Raw genomic sequence first — 17,812 nt, 5'->3', positions numbered from 1 at the left:
AACCTTAGAAGGATTCAAAAGACACTTATAGAATCGGGTCAAAATTCAAATTTTCACGATTTTTCAAAAATAGCAGATCTACAAGCTCGCAGCGCGGCACTCGGTGCCGCGCTGTGAGCTTGTATATCTGCTATTTTTCAGTAGTTAAAGCATAACATAATGATACACAATAATGTGTACCCGTTCTGAAAGGTTAATTAGTTTGACATGTTGAACCCCCCTCCACAGGGTGCTGCACGTCTCTGGCCAGAAGAGCAGAGGACCCAGGACGTCAGTCAGGTGACTCTACAGTCTGTCTGTATTGATGTACATGGGACAAGCGATGACTCTAAGGCCCCGTTCAGACGACAGCGCTCTGTAGAGAAAACGGTGAGGTCCCTGGACTTCGCTGTTGCGTTTTGCTTTTTATCCAGCGTTCATATGAAGCCGCATCAGAAACGCTACCTCATGTCCATAAGTCCCCTATGGATTTATAGACATTTGTCATTGCTACAGGACACACGCCTGGAGGGCTATTATCTGCTATTTTCACTAGTTTGGGTCCCGGGCGAATATCTAATTTCTCTATTGGGTCACAAGCGAAAAAGTTTAGGAACCTTTAACACCTGCTCCTCCACCCAGTGTAAAATGAGTCTGTATCAGTGTGTTTTAATTAGTTTGACATGTTGACCCCCCCCCCCCCCCCCCCCCCCTCCACAGGGCACTGCACCTCTCTGGCCAGAAGAGCAGAGGACCCAGGACGTCAGTCAGGTGACTCTACAGTCTGTCTGCTTTAATGTACATGGGACGAGCGATGACTCTAAAACTCACAAGTCATTCTCAGAACGCTTTGCTCGATGGGGACTGAGATTCCTCAATCTAAAACTGAGAACAAAAGTGAATGTGAAAATGAGCGATCTCACTACCGAATACAAACCCATAGCCTACCCCACGTTTGGATGTATGCTCACTACGAACTCGGGGTCAAGCAGTTGTTCAGTTGTTTAAAAAACATAATACAAAAATCAATATGGATGTATGAACGTGCATGCATGGCTGCGCACGTGTGACAAACGTGCACAGGGAATTAAGGGTCCCTGTTTTAGGGGCTGAATATTTGGACGCCCATAAACTGCGGCAGCACTGTCCCTTTTACGCGAGCCCCGCATACCCAGGCTTTAAAATCATAGGACTGGATCTATAAGTGTGTGTGTGCATATGCTGGGCGTGCGTGTCCACAAATATTCTCTTGGGCCTGCCATTATACCAGCGACCAAAGTTGCAATCAAGCATAATTTACTTAACCTTAAATACGATAGAATAAACCTCTTTACTCTAACACCAAACGCTACCTCATCCATAGTCCCCTATGGATTCATAGACATTTGTCATTGCTATAGTACACACGCCTGGAGGGCACTTTTTTCTAGTCAATCTGAATTCTTACCCCTCCTCCTAAACCCTGAACCTTAAATGTTCTCCCTTTTGTAGGATCTCCTTCCCCGTCCCCCACGCATCTCTGCACCTCTCTGGCCAGGAGAGCAGAGGACTCAGCACATCAATCAGGTGACTCTTCACACTTTTTTATGTCTCTTAATTTAATTTTTGAACCGGTGAAAACCGCTTCCAATGAATGGCTTTGTGTGTATCACGCCCATATATGGTCATTTCAGTCCAGAATGAACAGGCTTTTTCAAAAACAGAATGTCCGTTTAATTACCATATATGGTGATCTCAGTCCAGAATGAACAGGGTTTTTCAAAAACTCAAAGTATGTTACCTTATGTCCATATATGGTCACTCCAGGCCAGAATGAACAGGTTTTTCATGTCCCGTACGTGTAAAATATCAGTCCAGAATGAATAGGCTTTTTCAAAGAGCAAAATGTCGATGTCCCTCCCGGTTAGATGAATGGATACTTTGAGGATTGGTCAAGCTTCACATGATAATTTGGCCTTCAGGGTTTAGAAAAATGTAGTAAGCCACAAATACATTCAGAATAGAGGTTTTATCTGTCCACCGCTTCACTTCGAACCGAGGTTTGATTTTTTAATTATTTTCAAAAAGGAATTGAAAACAAAATGTATTCAGTATTTTCAGTAATTTCATGAAGAAATCAAAGAAAAATCGAAGGAATGTTTAAAAAAGGTCTCTGTTTTAGGGGCTGAATATTTGGTCGCCCATAAACTGCGTCAGCACTGTCCCTTTTACGGCAGGACTACACCAGGCTTTTCAAAGCTTCTGTGTGCCTAACGTGAGCCCCGCATACGCAGGCTTTAAAATCATAGGACTGTATCTATAAGTGTGTGCGTATGTATGCTGGGCGTGCGTGTCCGCAAATATTCGGGCCTGCCGTTATACCAGCTACCAAAGGTTCAATCATAATTTACTTACCTTACATACGATGGATGTATGGATGGATTCATACACATTTGTCATTAGTCAATCTGAATTCTTACCCCTCCTCCTAAACCTGAAACCTTAAATGTTCTCCCTTTTGTAGGTTCTCCTTCCCCGTCCCCCACGCGTGTCTGCACCTCTCTGGCCAGGAGAGCGGAGGATGCAGCACGCCAATCAGGTGACGCTAAACACTCTGTGTGTATCAGACAGTGTACATGCGATAGACCAGTTTAGACGACCCATTTGTCAGTCGCAGACAAATTTTTTTCCCAACATTTTGTTTTTTAATTATAATTCTAAATATTTTCAAAAAACATTCCCAAAAAAGCGAAAAGGAATTAAAAACAAAATGCAATGAGATTTTTTTTGGAAAGAAATTAAATAAAAAATTAAGGAATTCCTTAAATTAGAACACAAATGTTTAAGAAGTAGTGAAAATAGCCGATCTACAAGCTCACACCACAGTGCAAAGCGACACGTTGTGAGCTTGTAGATCAGCAAAACGTGCCGTTGTGGCTCACGTCAGCTCAGGCTGATGTAAACAGACGCCATGTGCATTTCTCTTTTTGCTCCTACAGTTTGTTCCTGTTCTCCTGCCCCCACAGGTCGCCGAAACTCTCTGGCCAGGAGATCCGAGGACACAGCACATCAATCAGGTGACTCTAAACACTCTCGTCTGTATTCATGTAAATGTGTGGTTGGAGATAAGGTGTCCGCGGTGGGCCAGAATTATGCCTGCACAAATATTATCTGCCTCAAATTCAAGTTCAAGAGTGCTCATGCTTTGCTCAATGAGGAAAATCTACCAGCTTTCTTTGCCAAAACTGTGAGGAAATTTCAAACAAACCTAATCACAGAACCAATCTAAATATTCTTTTATTTGGGGCAGCACTTCATATTGGGGTGGGGATATGATTGATTTTCAAAGCATTGGGCGCAGACTTGTTAGCGGTTGCCCTAGTCCCCAGATGTATCGTTATGCAGAGATCTCCGATTGGCATTGCAAGAGGACCCTTGACTGATTTCCATTGGCTGTTCAAAGTTAAATGAACAATGAATCCCCTTGTCCTTTATCAATTTTTTCCAAGGACCCCGTAACCCTGAGAGTTTACAAATGGAACCAAACACATTGTTATCTCTCATCTGAAGACCTAGGGCCTATTTGGAACACCCCAAGGAACCCTAAGGGTCCCTGGACCCCACTTGGAGAACCACTGCCCAATTCACACAACCTTCAGAAAGTCTGGGGATCTACAGATGATACTGCCCCCTTCAACACCTATTTCTCCAACTTATCAAGCCACTATAAGAAATGTACTGTAGCTTTCCATTCTTTAACCACAAGCACTCCTCCCTAGCATAAGCTCAGTACTTGCAAAACGCTGCATTGTCTCTCAAACTTTACCATTTAAGTCCCATGCACTAACGAGGAGGCATGCGTGTGGGTTGCACTACAAGCTGAGCTCTTTCAATAGAGTGCATGTACTGTATGAATTTGTGCTCCAGATATGTCAGCTGGCTCTAGTCTGCATTACTCAGGGTATGGCCACTAGATGGCACTGGTTGACCATCTGCACTGTCCTTTTGCTGCCTTGAGTGGAAGCATCTCAAATGGACCATGAACTCTCAGCCAGGGATCTGAAATAATGTATTACATGACACAATTATTTTAAAGTTATTCTTTCTCTATGTCGAGGTCAGAACATTTTGCAACTCACTTTTGAGTCCCAACCCCAATACTTAAGGTATTTGTAATTTAGTTACTAGTTACTTTGCAGATATAAATTATAATATTATAAAATCTCCATAAACCGCTTTATTCCTATTTTATAACTGGGCTATTTGAAAATAGCCGATCTACAAGCTCGTAGATCTGTTAATTTCAAGCATGATGCCAATACTTTTGTACTTTTACTCAAGTAGCATTTTGAACTCATGCCTTTTACTTGTAACAGATTATATCTACTTTGCAGTATTGATACTGATATTGAAAAAAGTATTTGAGTACTTTTTCCACCACTGGTTGACACCCTCATTTGATGTTTTCCAGAACTGTGCAGACCTTGAAACCCAGAGACTCCAGACTTTGCTGACTCTGCTGTAGTCCATAAGCCAATGGCTCCTCTGGCAGGTAAAGCACCAACCCATGACCATAGCACTCTGACTACACTGTATAATAGGGAAATTAACCAAAAAGAATATCAAAACCAATATTTAGAACCAATAATCTACTTATAACCTTTTTCTTAATATGCAGTGGGGAAAATAAGTATTTGATACACTTTAGCAGGTTTGCCCACAGAAACGGAGAGGTCTTCAATTTTTATTGTAGGCATACTTCAACTATGAGAGACAGAATCTAAAAAGAAATTCCAGGAAATCGCATTGTATGATTTTTAAATAATGAATTTCCATTTCATTGCATGAAATAAGTATTTGATCACCTACCAATCAGCAAGAACTCTGGCTCTCACAGAACTGTAAAAAAAATATTTAAGAAGCCCTCCTATTCTACACTCATTACCTGTATTAATTGCATCCTATTGACCCACGTTTGAAGTTGTTACCTGTATACAAAAAACCCTGTTCACACAATAAACCAATCAGACTCCAACTTCTCCACTAAGACAAGACCAAAGAGCTGTCTAAGGACCCAGGGACAAAATTGTAGACCTGCCGAGGCTGGGATGGTCAACAGGATAATAGGCAAGCAGCTTAGTGAGAAGGCAACAACTGTTGGCACAATTATTTGAGCATGGAAAAGCACTCCCTCTGTCTGGGGCTCCATGTATCTCACCTTGTGGGGTATCAATGATCATGAGAAATGTGAAAGATCAGTCCAGAACTACTTGGGAGGATCTGGCCAATGACCTGAAGAGAGCTGGGACCACAGTCTCAAAGATACTACGCCACCATCGATTAAAACCACCTAGTGAGCGCAGTGTAAGGTCTCCTGCAGGCAGCACAGTCTAAAGGGCCATTTATAGTTACGTATGGTTGATTTTGTGTACGTTTTGGGTGAGGGATTACGTACAGTAATTCCGTCGACATACATAGTTCCTCCTATACGTTATGTCCGTGCCTAGCGCTCTCCGTTGGGCCGCGCGCCACATATTGTGCCTCGCAGCACAGAACAGAATAGCTAACAAAAGCGAAGCAGCCAAAATATGTAGAACAACAGAATTTCTTGACCCAACGACGTGATGTTATAAGTGGTAACAGTCTGGACGGCAGGTTCTGCTGTCTGTCGGCAAAGTTGCTTCGCGGATTCGCGGTAAATGTAAAACTCTGCAAAGGTACAGATTTAACCACATATGGATCAGGACCCGGAGTGATTATAACAAAACACACCCGCATATAATTACCAAGTATATGATCAGCCGCTGAGCTAATTAATCAGCTCTTCTTGTGTGCCTCGTCTTGTTGGCAGCTGTCGGAGGGTGTGTGTGTGTGTGTGTGTGTGTGTGTGTGTGTGTGTGTGTGTGTGTGTGTGTGTGTGTGTGTGTGTGTGTGTGTGTGTGTGTGTGTGTGTGTGTGTGTGTGTGTGTGTGTGTGTGTGTGTGTGTGTGTGTGTGTGTGTGTGTGTGTGTGTGTGTGTGTGTGTGTGTGTGTGTGTGTGTGCTGCGACGTTACTTTTTTTACCGTTTCTTGATACAATATATTTCTCATTGGGACATACAGTTTGAGAACCGCTGTCATAGAGCAGAGGAAAAGTAATTTTCCTCACTACTGCGCGTCTGCGCCTACGATTGACAACGGTGGCTGTGGGTACTTCTTGCTACGGATACATCTTCAGTCCGTCCAGTGGGTGCTGTCCGTAAAGGTCCGTATACGGAGATAAATCATCCGGAGTGTTAAGTACTGGGAGTCAAACCGGACCAAACAGAGTAAAGTTCTCTCACCCTCTGTTGCTTGTGTATTCCTGCGGTCCTTATGTACTACTATGCATGGTACTTATTAAGCCTGTGCGCTGTGTGAAGTTTGCCATCTGACTATCTGGATGACCCACTGGCTGTGTGTTTTGGGTCATTGTCATTCTGGAAGACCCAGCCATGACCCATCTTTAATGCTCTTACTAAGGGAAGGAGGTTGTTGCATAAAATATTGCGATACATGGCCCCATCCATCCTCCCCTCAATACGGTGTCTTACTATTCGTAATCTTTAAGACTGTGGTCCCAGCTCTATTCAGGTCATTGGCCAAGTCCTCCCGAGTAGTTCTAGACTGATCCCTTATCTTTCTCATGATCATTGATACCCCACGAGTTGAGATCTTACATAGAAGGGCTTCTTAAAGACAATTTTACAGTCCTGTGAGAGCCAGAATTCTTGCTGATTGGTAGGTGATCAAATACTTATTTCATGCAATGAAATGCAAATTAATTATTTAAAAATACAATGTGATTTCCTGGAATTTATTTTTGGATTCTGTCTAATAGTTGAAGTATGCGATAAGAATTGCAGACCTCCATTTTTAAGTGGGCAAACCTGCTAAATCGGCAGTGTATCAAATACTTATTTTCCCCCACTGTATATCAACAAATCGACACAAATAGGGCATAGGAAATGTAGGAAACAATTTAATTAAGGGATCCATAAAGATGTCCACAACTGGGTCCCAGCCCAGTGTTTGGGAACCAGTGATACAGGATGGCTTTTTTTTTTTTTATAAATATGTTTTTCAGAAAACTTAGGTCAGGATTTAGAAGGCGTTTGTAGAATCGTCCTCAGTGCTAAATGGCTTAATCCAGGGGTCTTCAACAGGGGGTCTGGGACCCCTAGGGTCCCTAGGGGCCTTTTTTCTCCACATGAATACTAGTGTCATATTCTGAGAACTTTAGCCAAAAATAGCAGATCTACAAGCTCACAACGCCTCGTGTTGCGAGGCATTGTGAGCTTGTAGATCGGCTATTTTCGGCAAAGACGTTTGGTGTAGAGGAGGAAAAGAGCAAGTACAGAGTGAAATGTCAAGTTAAGTATTGACTTTTCAAGTGGTTAAATACGTATCTAAAAACACAAATTTACATGAATCCAAAATACACTGATGATTGTGCTGTCAAACGATGAAACTATATGGAATCTATGAATAGGTTGTGGGGGTCCCTGCTTCATCTCTCTCTCTCAACAAAGGGGTCCATGGCCTGAAAACGTTGAAGACCCCTGGCTTAATCCATGTGCTTGCTCCTCCCCTCAGGGCCGGTCGCTGAGAAGCAGCGTTCTTCAACTTCCGGACAGACCTCTTCTCTCTTCCTTCCTCCTCCTCCCTGGCTTATGAGAGCACTGATGTGTGCGCCGTGCGGTGCACTTTAACCAACATGGTGGAAGCTCTTTTAAACTCATTGCCACGGGGGGGAGGGAAGAGTCTCCTTCAGCACGCAAGCTCATGGACGGGTCACTTTTATTTAAATTTTATTTTTTGGTGGTAAATTATCCCAAAACAGTCTTTTAAGCCTCACGTTTGTAACTAATTTATGTTTGACATTTTAGTATTTATGTTGAGTTCTTTTAAATGTGGCTTAATTCAGGTTTTTCCCCTGTCCTGCAAGAGGTTTCTGTATATAGTTGTATTTGTAATGTTTCTCCTGTCCTGTGAGAGGTTTCTGTATATAGTTTTATTTGTAATTGTGTATATACAGTACTGTAGAGATGCTGTGATGGCAGTTAAAGCCGTTTTAAGGCTGTTTAAGACCTCACTGTTAATGCAAGTAAAAAATAATTTAACAAGGTATTTTTCTGTGGCTTAGTTCTTGGGATTTCCAGAGACATGCTTTCTCTTTAGTATACATTTATCCAGGCTTATGTCTGAAGGGTGTATACAGGTACTTTGCTGGCATATTTCCAATTTTCAATACCTTTATTTCTACTCCACATCTCGGAAGCAAATATTGTTCTTTTTACTCCACTATAATTATTTGAAAAATGTAGTTATAGCTACTTTGTAGATTTTATTTATTAGCCCATTATTACAAAACCACTTACTTCATAATGAGTAGGTACTTTTACTTTTGGTTGAACCTTATCTGTCCAGAAGTGCCACCCAGGCACCCACAGGAAGCTGGAAATGTAAATGGGAGCAATCGAACTAGCATGTTTTTAAATAACCAGGATAGCCTAAATATAAATGTCTGTATTTCGGATAGATCGCTGTCTATATGAGTGGAAAAGCCCAGAATGTAAACCAAATAAATAATTGTCCTGGTTAAACATGTTAGCAAAATAAGAGGTAAAGCAAATGGTGGGTAACCTCTCGTCACCAGACTGTCCACCTCAGAGGAAAAAATGGTTTGAGAGACAGTGATCAATGCTTTCAGCTGATCAACTGATTTCTTTTCGATTAATTGATTAAATAGGATCCCAGTTGAAACAAGCTACAGGCTTTCTTGGAAAGATAATTTTCTAGCAGACCATGTATTGCACGGTCCCTGTACTTTGCAAACTGTTGATAAAGTATTTAATCAATCAATTATCTGAAAAGAAAAGCTTTCAAGAGGATGACCAGACTACGCTATGATCAATTCGCTTAGCAGGCTGCAGCTCTAGATTGCTCTGGCTTTCTGACTCCAAACAAGGAGTATATTGAACAAGAAGCGGCCAGGTACTGGGAGCGTCTTGTGCCTACCAGTATGCTTGTATCAGACATTCCACAGTGTACCACTCAGGAGAGCTAGGCAAGCTAGTTCAAGTTAAATGCATGTATTTCATGCCATGTAGACTTGAGTTCAAGATTATGTTTTGTTTTATGTCGCATTCCTAAGACAAACATTTGATTCCGGATGGGGACCCAAATGCATTTGCATTCCAGAATCAATGGGGGTGAATTTACTATAATCAATTGCTTGTCTTAGGAATGTGACGAATACAAAACAATATTATTGAACTCAGGTCTACATGGTGTGAGTAATCTATAGAAAAAGTCATTTTGGGGGTGAACTACTCCTAACAGTACACACAAGCACAGGATATGAGGTGCTGACAGTTACACTTGATGTGACCAGTGAGTGACAAGACCAAAAAATAGATACTAGGCATGTGGGGCTGCAGTTTTCTAAATGGACATGAGAAGAAAAATAGAATGAGGCAAATATCAATGTATGTATTTATTTCAGCATTTCACGCAAACATAATTCAAAAGTAAAAAAAAAAAAAACGCATCTTAAATGAACATAACTAAAAACAGAAAGCATTTTCCTTTTCCCCTGGGCTATTTCCAATGGGTGACTAGCCAAGAATAGGGACGCTAGGTCTCCTGTGGTGGCGCGGGTGGTGATCCAGGGCTCTCATCAAAGAAGGGATGTGCCAGGGCTGCCGAGGCAGAGATGCGATGTGTGGGTTTGAATACCAGACATTGCTAAAAAAAAAGTGCATTAGAGGTTAAGACCTGAGGATGATTCCATAAATGTCTTCTAAACAGTTTTCCGAAAAGCCTATGTTTCTTTATCTCAAATGTTTGGTTCTCAAACATTTTCATGTCAAGGACCTCCCCAAATTATAAGTATTTGGCCGCCGACCCCCATCTCATAGTGTGTTCCATCTGCCCCCAGAAGCAACGATTTTAGTTAAAATGTTGTCTTTAAAAGGGATTTGCACAAATTTCAATGATGTTTCAAAAATAGATCAAAGCTATGAGCTTGTAGATCTGCTATTTTTGAATAGCCAAAATATAAAATAGTGGTTAAAGTGGTTCAAATGACTGTGATGCTATATTAACTAAAATTGTATAGATGCTTTCCAGGTTTTAATGGGATCATCTCCTGTGACTCGCAATGACACCACTACATGGGCAGCATCCAGCTGCACTAAAGGTTATACTCACAGATAGAAGGTCAGTCCCTTCTTGGCCAAGGTCAGGCAGCGGCTGAGGGTCGGGGACCTCTGGTCCCCAGTTGGCAAAGTAGGGGATTGGGCTCTCCGTGGGCCAGTCCTCTGCGCTTGGCACACCAATCATCCTGCAAAGCACAAGTCAGGGACCAACTAAACTTCTCCCATGTCCACATACCAGAGGATTACAGTGTTGCCATGTACTGGTGGATAATGTATATTGGCATTCTGAAGCCTGATTCATACTTAGCCACTCACCGAAAATTAACCTCGCCTACCAGGCTTTCTCCCGGGAGAGAGCCTGGTGTTCGTTCACAACAGACCGTTTGGTTTCCGCCTAAAGCGCGGAAACCACTAGAAGAAGCGGCGTCGCTTTGATTTGGTTCCCCCCGTTTGTTTCCCCAATCCCTTTTAAAATGCTGGAGTAGCCTACTTAGTCTTGCCAGTCGCTACGAGTTGGATTAAAAGATGCACATACCAAACGAATTTTTCGAAAGCAAAACTACGCCTCATCAAGGTGTTTATTAGGTAGGCCCTAAAAGTATGTCCTTGGGTGCAGGGGAATATTTTGGGTTAAAACTGAATCCGGTTGATAGTTCCGGCCAAAGTGTAGTCCGTCTAGGACTACAACATGACGTAAAGTGGTTTCCGCTCCCGACCGGATCAAACCCCGTAAAGTGAACTGATCCCAGACTACCGAAAATAGCAGACCTACAAGCTCACAACGTGTGGTCTGAAAATAGCCGAACTACAGCTCATCGTTGTGAGCTTGTAGATCTGCTATTTTTGGCTAAAGTTCTCCGATATGGACACTAGTGTTCAAGTGGTTAATATGAAAAAGAAGAAAAAAGTTTCTATCACACAAAGATTTGGAGGACCCCCTGTAGTAACTCTGGGGACCCCCTAGGGGTTCCGGTTGAAGACCCTTGCTCTAGTATGTTGAGTTGGCTGATAATATGAGAATCTGTAGTATTGGTAGGAAGAGCCTGTATAAATTTGTTTGTATGTCGAAATTTCACAGAACAATCATAGTGCAAGAAAAATAAACTACATCTCTTAAGAATGAGATAACATCGTCTGAGTTTCCATTAATTTCGCCAATTATATTACTGTTGACTGGCTGGCCAACTCGATCGGATGGGATCATTTTGAGCCAACTGGTAGGTAACCAAACAAAAATATCAAAACTGATACCAAATATGATTGGGGAGGACACTTACTTAAAGATTGTGTGGAGCTGATGAGCCTCTGTTTCTCCTTGGAACAATGGTCTGTGGAACAAAGAACACATTAGTAATTGAGCGTATAACACCCAGAACGAGGCTCAACACATTGTGACAGCTCCATCAGTATTTACCGCTCGTATACAACAAAATACACATTGCTTGTACAAACACTAACATATATTCACGTCTGCGTCTATACCATATAAAGTGTATTTAGTAATCATTCTACTACACCACATGGTAGCCTGACAGCGCGACACAGGTTCGAGTTTGATTGATTGAATACTTTATTAGTAATTTGCTAAAAAAAAGCACAGGAAAGTAGAGTTCAATATGATTTGAACCCAAGAAATGTTAAAACCACTTTTAAACCCAAGTCATCCTATGGCATGTTTTCATTGGGGTCCTTTGTACTCAATTCATCGAATCCAGACAAAAGAAATCTACTTCTGCTCATACGTCAAGAGGGAAAGCTCAGCAAAGATGCAGCCAGCGCTCCACATGCCGACTGAGGAGGTGCCAACGGAACGGAGCAGGACCTCAGGAGCCCGGTACCAAAGTGTCACAACCTGTAAAGAGCGACAGGAATCAAGAATGTAAGAGAGGGATGAATGATGAATGATTAAATATGATCATTTAGTCAGGAAAGGAATCAACATTGGTTAATCTTTATCCCCTTGCATGCATTTCTTAGTTTGCATGGAGTGCCAGTTTAAGACAGAGGCATGTAGATAACACAGATTTAAGACACAAACAGTATCCCCAAACCAATCAGCAGCACCTCCACAAATAAGAGGTTTAAAAGATGATTGAGTCTAAGATGCATCGCGATGCCTGATTCTGCGTCGATGCAATGACGTGACACAATTGATTAGAGCCTATTAACATGTATTGTTGGTTCTCCACATTATTTTCAAAGGCAACTGTCTGTGATGCTACGTTAGATCTATTCCAACACTACTGACGCTCCGCCCCCTCTGAGGGACTAAGAGACTCGGGAGGCTGACACCAACAAGTCATAAAGTCAGCCAGGATTTTCAAAGCAAGACAATCTGGGCATATTTCTTAGCCACATCATCTGTGATGTTAATGGAAAAGTAAAGTACAATATTCATTCAAACTGTTTTTGATTTGTTCTCTCCTTGTGCCGTGTTTGCTGTGTTTGTTTATTTTGTTTATTATTTTTATGTCAGCATGTTGGCAATGGAAAATGTCCTTTAAATTGTGTCTGAATAATCCCATAAAGGATGGGCTGTGAAAAATGAACACAAAAATCAATTAATTAATTAATGCTCTACACGCTCGCGACAGGTCGCAACGTGTGAGATTTTAATTCTGCTATATGGAAAGCCCTAAACGATGGAATATCATTTCACTCTTCCTGAAGTGCATCCATTTGGTTACATTTGTATACTCTCCTATCTTTCAACTGTGAAAACCTCATTTTTGTATTACAGTAGCGCCGTAGTAAAGTTCATGTCGAACCAACATTCACACAATATTTACTGTAGGCTTATACCATTTATTTAGTCTGGTTTACTAATTTAATTGGACACAAACACATTTATGTTTGAAGAAGAATTTTAGAGCACTTTATAATGTGCCATAATATGTATTTGACTGCCTGTGTTAACTGAAAAATACAGAACATTTTGACGCATCAAGATGTACCGTAGAATCAAATAGAATCACTAACAGGTGAAATGTACTCGAATCATGAGTCCAATGAATATGCACACCTCTATCCCAAAATGCAATTCAACCTATACTACATACCAGGGTTTCTCAAAGTGGGTGCCATGGCACCTTAAGGTGCTGTGAAGCAAGTCCAAGGGTGCCGAAAGATACTTTGATCATATTAGAAATGTATCAATATCACTTCAGTTTAACCACTAAAACCCTGATGAGGCAAAATTATATTATTATGTTATATTGCTTAGTAGTGAATACGTTTGCTAGTTTGCGTGTGCGCCCTGAGAACTTGGATCTAACACCAGTTGTAGATAAGGCTAGAATGTAGGGAGCAAGGTCACACTCCTGACACTCCGCTCCCTCTGGAACAGTACAGATAAGGGAATTGTATCCTCTTTAGATGTCAAGTCATGTAGTAATACACATAAAAAAGAATATGAATAGCTTTTGGTGGGATTGTTAGAAATGATCTGTTTCAGGAATGTCAGTCTTTAACGATTACATTTTTGTGAATTATATGTGCTTCAGCTCAGCGGTTCTCAAAGTGTGCTCTAGGGACCCTTGAGGGGGTTCCAAATGGACCGTTGGAGGTGTGTAACCCTGAGAGTGTACGCTCTCAAGAGTTATGGGTATCCTTGAAATAAATAAAAAAAGGTTTGAGAACCACTGATTTAGGTCAGTGGTTCTCAACCTGTGGGTCCCCAAATTATTTTGCGGGGTCCCCATATGATTAACTTAATGTGCAACACTGTTTTCTCACTCAACAGTAAACAAACCAACTTAAGGTTTAAGTGTATAAAGGGTATATGCACATTTCTAAAGTGACAATTTAAGGAGTTTTTAATACCTCTAAAATGACAAATTAAACATTGGCCAAATTCTCAAATATTGGAGGCAGAAATTGTGGAAACAGCCGATCTAAAACACGAGGCGTTGTGAGCATGTAGATCTGCTATTTTCACAATAGAAACATGTTATACAAAATGTGATGCCTCAACTCTTAGTGCTCGTCAGGGTGGTGGGGGACCCCAGTTAAACTATGATTATTTTTGGGGTTGTGGACTGAAAAGGTTGAGAACCACTGATTTAGGTGACAGCGAGCACAAGTACAAAAATAAATACTAAACTAACACCAGGTGATACATTTACCTGTGGAATTGTCAATCCCAATTCAGCAATCTTGACTTGTCCACTGCTGCTGACTAGGATGCTCTGTGGCGTCAGGTCACCATGGACCACATTGTTGGCATGTAGGAAGTCCAACCCGCGGAGCAGCTGCACCATCAGTTCCTGTAAGGACGGGGGGAGGGCGGGTGTTAGAATGGTCTACCTCAGGGGTCTTCAACAGGGGGTCCGGGACCCCTAGGGGGTCCTCCGAGTTACTACAGGGGGTCCTCCAGATCTTTGTGTGATAGAAACATATTTTTCTCCTTTTCTATATTAACCACTTGAACCCGAGCGTCCATATTCAGAGAACTTTAGCCAAAAATAGCCGATCTACAAGCTCACAACGATCGGCTATTTTCGGCAAAGAGGTTTGGTGCAGAGGGGAAAAGAGCAGACAAAGTACAGAGTGAAAGGTCAAGTTTATTAAGTATTGACGGTTCAAGTGGTTAAATATCTGAAAACACAAATTGACATGAATCCAAAATACACTGATGATTGTGCCGTCAAACAATTAAACTATATGGAATCTATGAACAGGTTGTGGGGGTCCCTGCTTCATCTCTCTCTCAACTAAGGGGTCCTTGGCCTGAAAACGTTGAAGACCCCTGGTCTACCTGCTTACTTAAAGTCTATTGGCTCATATGTCACCTTTAAGCTCCTTTTTTATTGATAAATGTAAGTTTGTTTGGTTTTGTAAAACCTTTTTATCGATATTGTAGAATAGATGGTAAATTGTAAAAATATACTATCTACACATGCACGCACACACACACGCGCACGCACGCGCGCACACACACACACACACACACACACACACACACACACACACACACACACACACACACACACACACACACACACACAAACAGACAAAGCCAGAGGTAGGAGCGGTTAGAACTGCTCAAAGATTCAACGTCTACAGCACAACAGTTTGCACCTTCATTTCATCCAGGCCTACAGAACTGGGAACCTGGGAGACGTATGCAGCCAGGTCTTGGTCAAAGTATTCGTACACAAGGGTAAGACCCAAGCAGCTTCCCATGTATCCAGCAGATGCGTCCAACAAACTGCAGAGTAAGAAAAAGCACATAATGGCCAAAGCATACACAACAGTAAAAATCAATCAAAATGCAACCAATCTATTCAGACTTTAACAATAAATAAGTAATAGACGGTATTCAAAATGCACTTGAGTAAACGTAAAAATGTGTCTGCATCAAAAAATTACGTAAGTAAAAATGCTCATTTGCAGAATGTCCCATTTCACAAGTTATTACATACAACATATTTTGAAAATAGCTGATCTGGAATATACTGTAGTCCATATAGGGCTGAAGTGGTTTAGTGTGTTTTGTAATAATAATCAAATTCAGAAGTATCTTGTCACATATGGTTTTATATCATTGTAGTTGTGTAAAAGACAAGCACAATATTATGGGGTAGAAGTAAACATATTGCAATTTATAAATACTGAAGATTAAGTACAGTAGGCTACTTACATTTACTTAGTTACTTTAAACCAGTGTTTAATGCTGAAAATACACTTACTTCGCTATGTTGGGGTGGGTCAAGTCCTCGAGTTGGTGCAAGCGGGCAACCTCTTGGATCATGAGGGGAGGAATAGCTCCCTCTGGAGAGTCTGGATCTCCTTCACCGAAATGCATCTTCTTCACAGCTACCAGCTGTTCGCCCTCATCCTCCCTGGCTTTGTAAACCTTTCCAAAAGCACCCTCGCCTAGTTCTGCTAGGATTGTGTATCCAGTGCAGAGTTCACCCATGATTAACCTAATGCTGGCAAAGTACGGTGAAATAAGAAGAAAGGGAAAATATATCAGCAAGCAGTGAGGGTAAAATATGGAAAATTCAAAGCATGACCCTTGACCCCCCCCCCTTCTTTCTCCCCTTTTCTGCTTTTGTAATTGATGTTATCCTATGTAAAGTACTATGTTCTATCCATCTGTCTTCCAATGTTATATGAGATACATAAAGTGGTCCCTGACTCCCTATGTAAATAAGCCGTAAAGCTTACAGGATGTCCTTTTAGTTGACCTTGTACCAGTGATTTGCGCTGTCATGAAAGAAACTGTACTTTTTTTCTATTGCAAACTGCTAATAAACTCTTCAATCAATCAATCAATCGACCACAGGAATAATCGAATTTCTATGCAAAAGATAACACAAAAAGTGTTAGGCTACAACTACAAGGTAGCCTATTTACTTGTGATTTTTAACGATGTGCAATGCAATCCTAGTTAAGCAAAGCAGCTTATTCAATCAAAATGTATTTTTTTAGCGGACTCCATTAGGCCTGCATTGAATCAAAACAAAACAAGACTTTAAAAAAGTGCAGTGGGCCTATACTGCGGAAAAGAGCACATTATCAATCAAAATCCAGTTATTAGCATCATAAACAAGACAAAACAAAACTTAAATCGCTTAACTTTGAGCACATGCAATCTCGTTTACCTCTGACCTCTATATCTGGAGCACTGAACAGTCTTTATGGTGGAGCTGCCAGCTGTAAAGGATTAAGAACGTTTTAAGCACATCAGCACATGTAATGTAGGCCACTAAATTCTGGGTAATGAAAACGCGGACATCACGCATCACTCCCCCAACAGGTGGTATCATGGGAGCCTATGCTGAGAGCATACATCAAGAAAGATCACCACTTTATACAGGTGACTGCATCATAATGGGATGTTGCAATGAAGCTTTTATACTGCATACAAATATTTAAAACTACTGTGTTGACTGACCAGGGTTTGAGGCCGCAAGACTATAGTGATATAGTTAGTCCTTTGTTTATAAACATAAAAAAATTGTTGCATGACAGGTTGAGTCAATAAACATTATACAAAACATGAATACTGCAAGAAATGAAGTGCCAACATGAATAGAGCAGCCATTTATAGAACTAAGTAAAGAGTTATTTCATGATTCCTTTGATGAATGAGCAACAATCTCATTATGTAAAATTCCACAAATTGTGCCATGTTTTTTTTTTTACAAAAGTTACAAAGTTATAGCCTACCCTCATACACATTTTGATATGCATATAGCAAGAAAAGACACCTTGTTATATTAATTGATCATTTATTAATTAGTTAGGACATGTCTGATCAAATCACACAGGCCAACCATCCAGGGCTATCCTTCAGCTCTGAGTTAAAACACCTTGGATTGGTACATAATATTCAGAAAGTTGGCTGTTCTTAATTATCTAATTAATACTCTGATTCCCACTTGTTTTATGGGCACACACGAATACAAGAATGTTAACGTAAAGTATACATGTTCCAATTTATTTATTTACATTTAGAACGAAAATAGTTTGATAGTCTGAACTGAACTCTGAACTCTCCTTCTTCAATATACTCCTTGACCGCAACCCGGAAGTTGTACATGAAAATTGAGTGTATATTTCTCTCTTTTCTGTTTTATGAGAAGGATTTGAGCCCAATAAAGCTGCACTGTGTTATTTTGTTGTACGACTATTATGTAGTGTGTTGTCGGTAGAGGTGTGTTAAC

At 41.0% G+C, this 17,812-nt stretch overlaps 1 protein-coding gene across 1 annotated transcript; it reads right to left on the bottom strand.

Moving 5' to 3' along the window:
• Positions 1-9,615: 9,615 nt before the first annotated feature.
• On the bottom strand, positions 9,616-16,059 carry LOC308308830 (cyclin-dependent kinase 4-like; the record flags this gene model as incomplete). Its single annotated transcript, XM_080754282.1, has 7 exons — positions 9,616-9,726; positions 10,192-10,324; positions 11,417-11,467; positions 11,882-11,991; positions 14,264-14,404; positions 15,219-15,348; positions 15,830-16,059. The coding sequence occupies 7 exons, from the start codon at positions 16,057-16,059 to the stop codon at positions 9,616-9,618; spliced, it is 906 nt and encodes a 301-aa protein (XP_080610408.1).
• Positions 16,060-17,812: the final 1,753 nt, after the last annotated feature.

This window comes from Nannobrachium achirus (assembly GCF_963921795.1).
Source record: "Nannobrachium achirus genome assembly, chromosome: 23".
Lineage (NCBI taxonomy): Eukaryota > Metazoa > Chordata > Actinopteri > Myctophiformes > Myctophidae > Nannobrachium > Nannobrachium achirus.
Note: the sequence above shows the minus strand (reverse complement) of the source record. Positions and strands in the feature narration are given on the sequence as shown.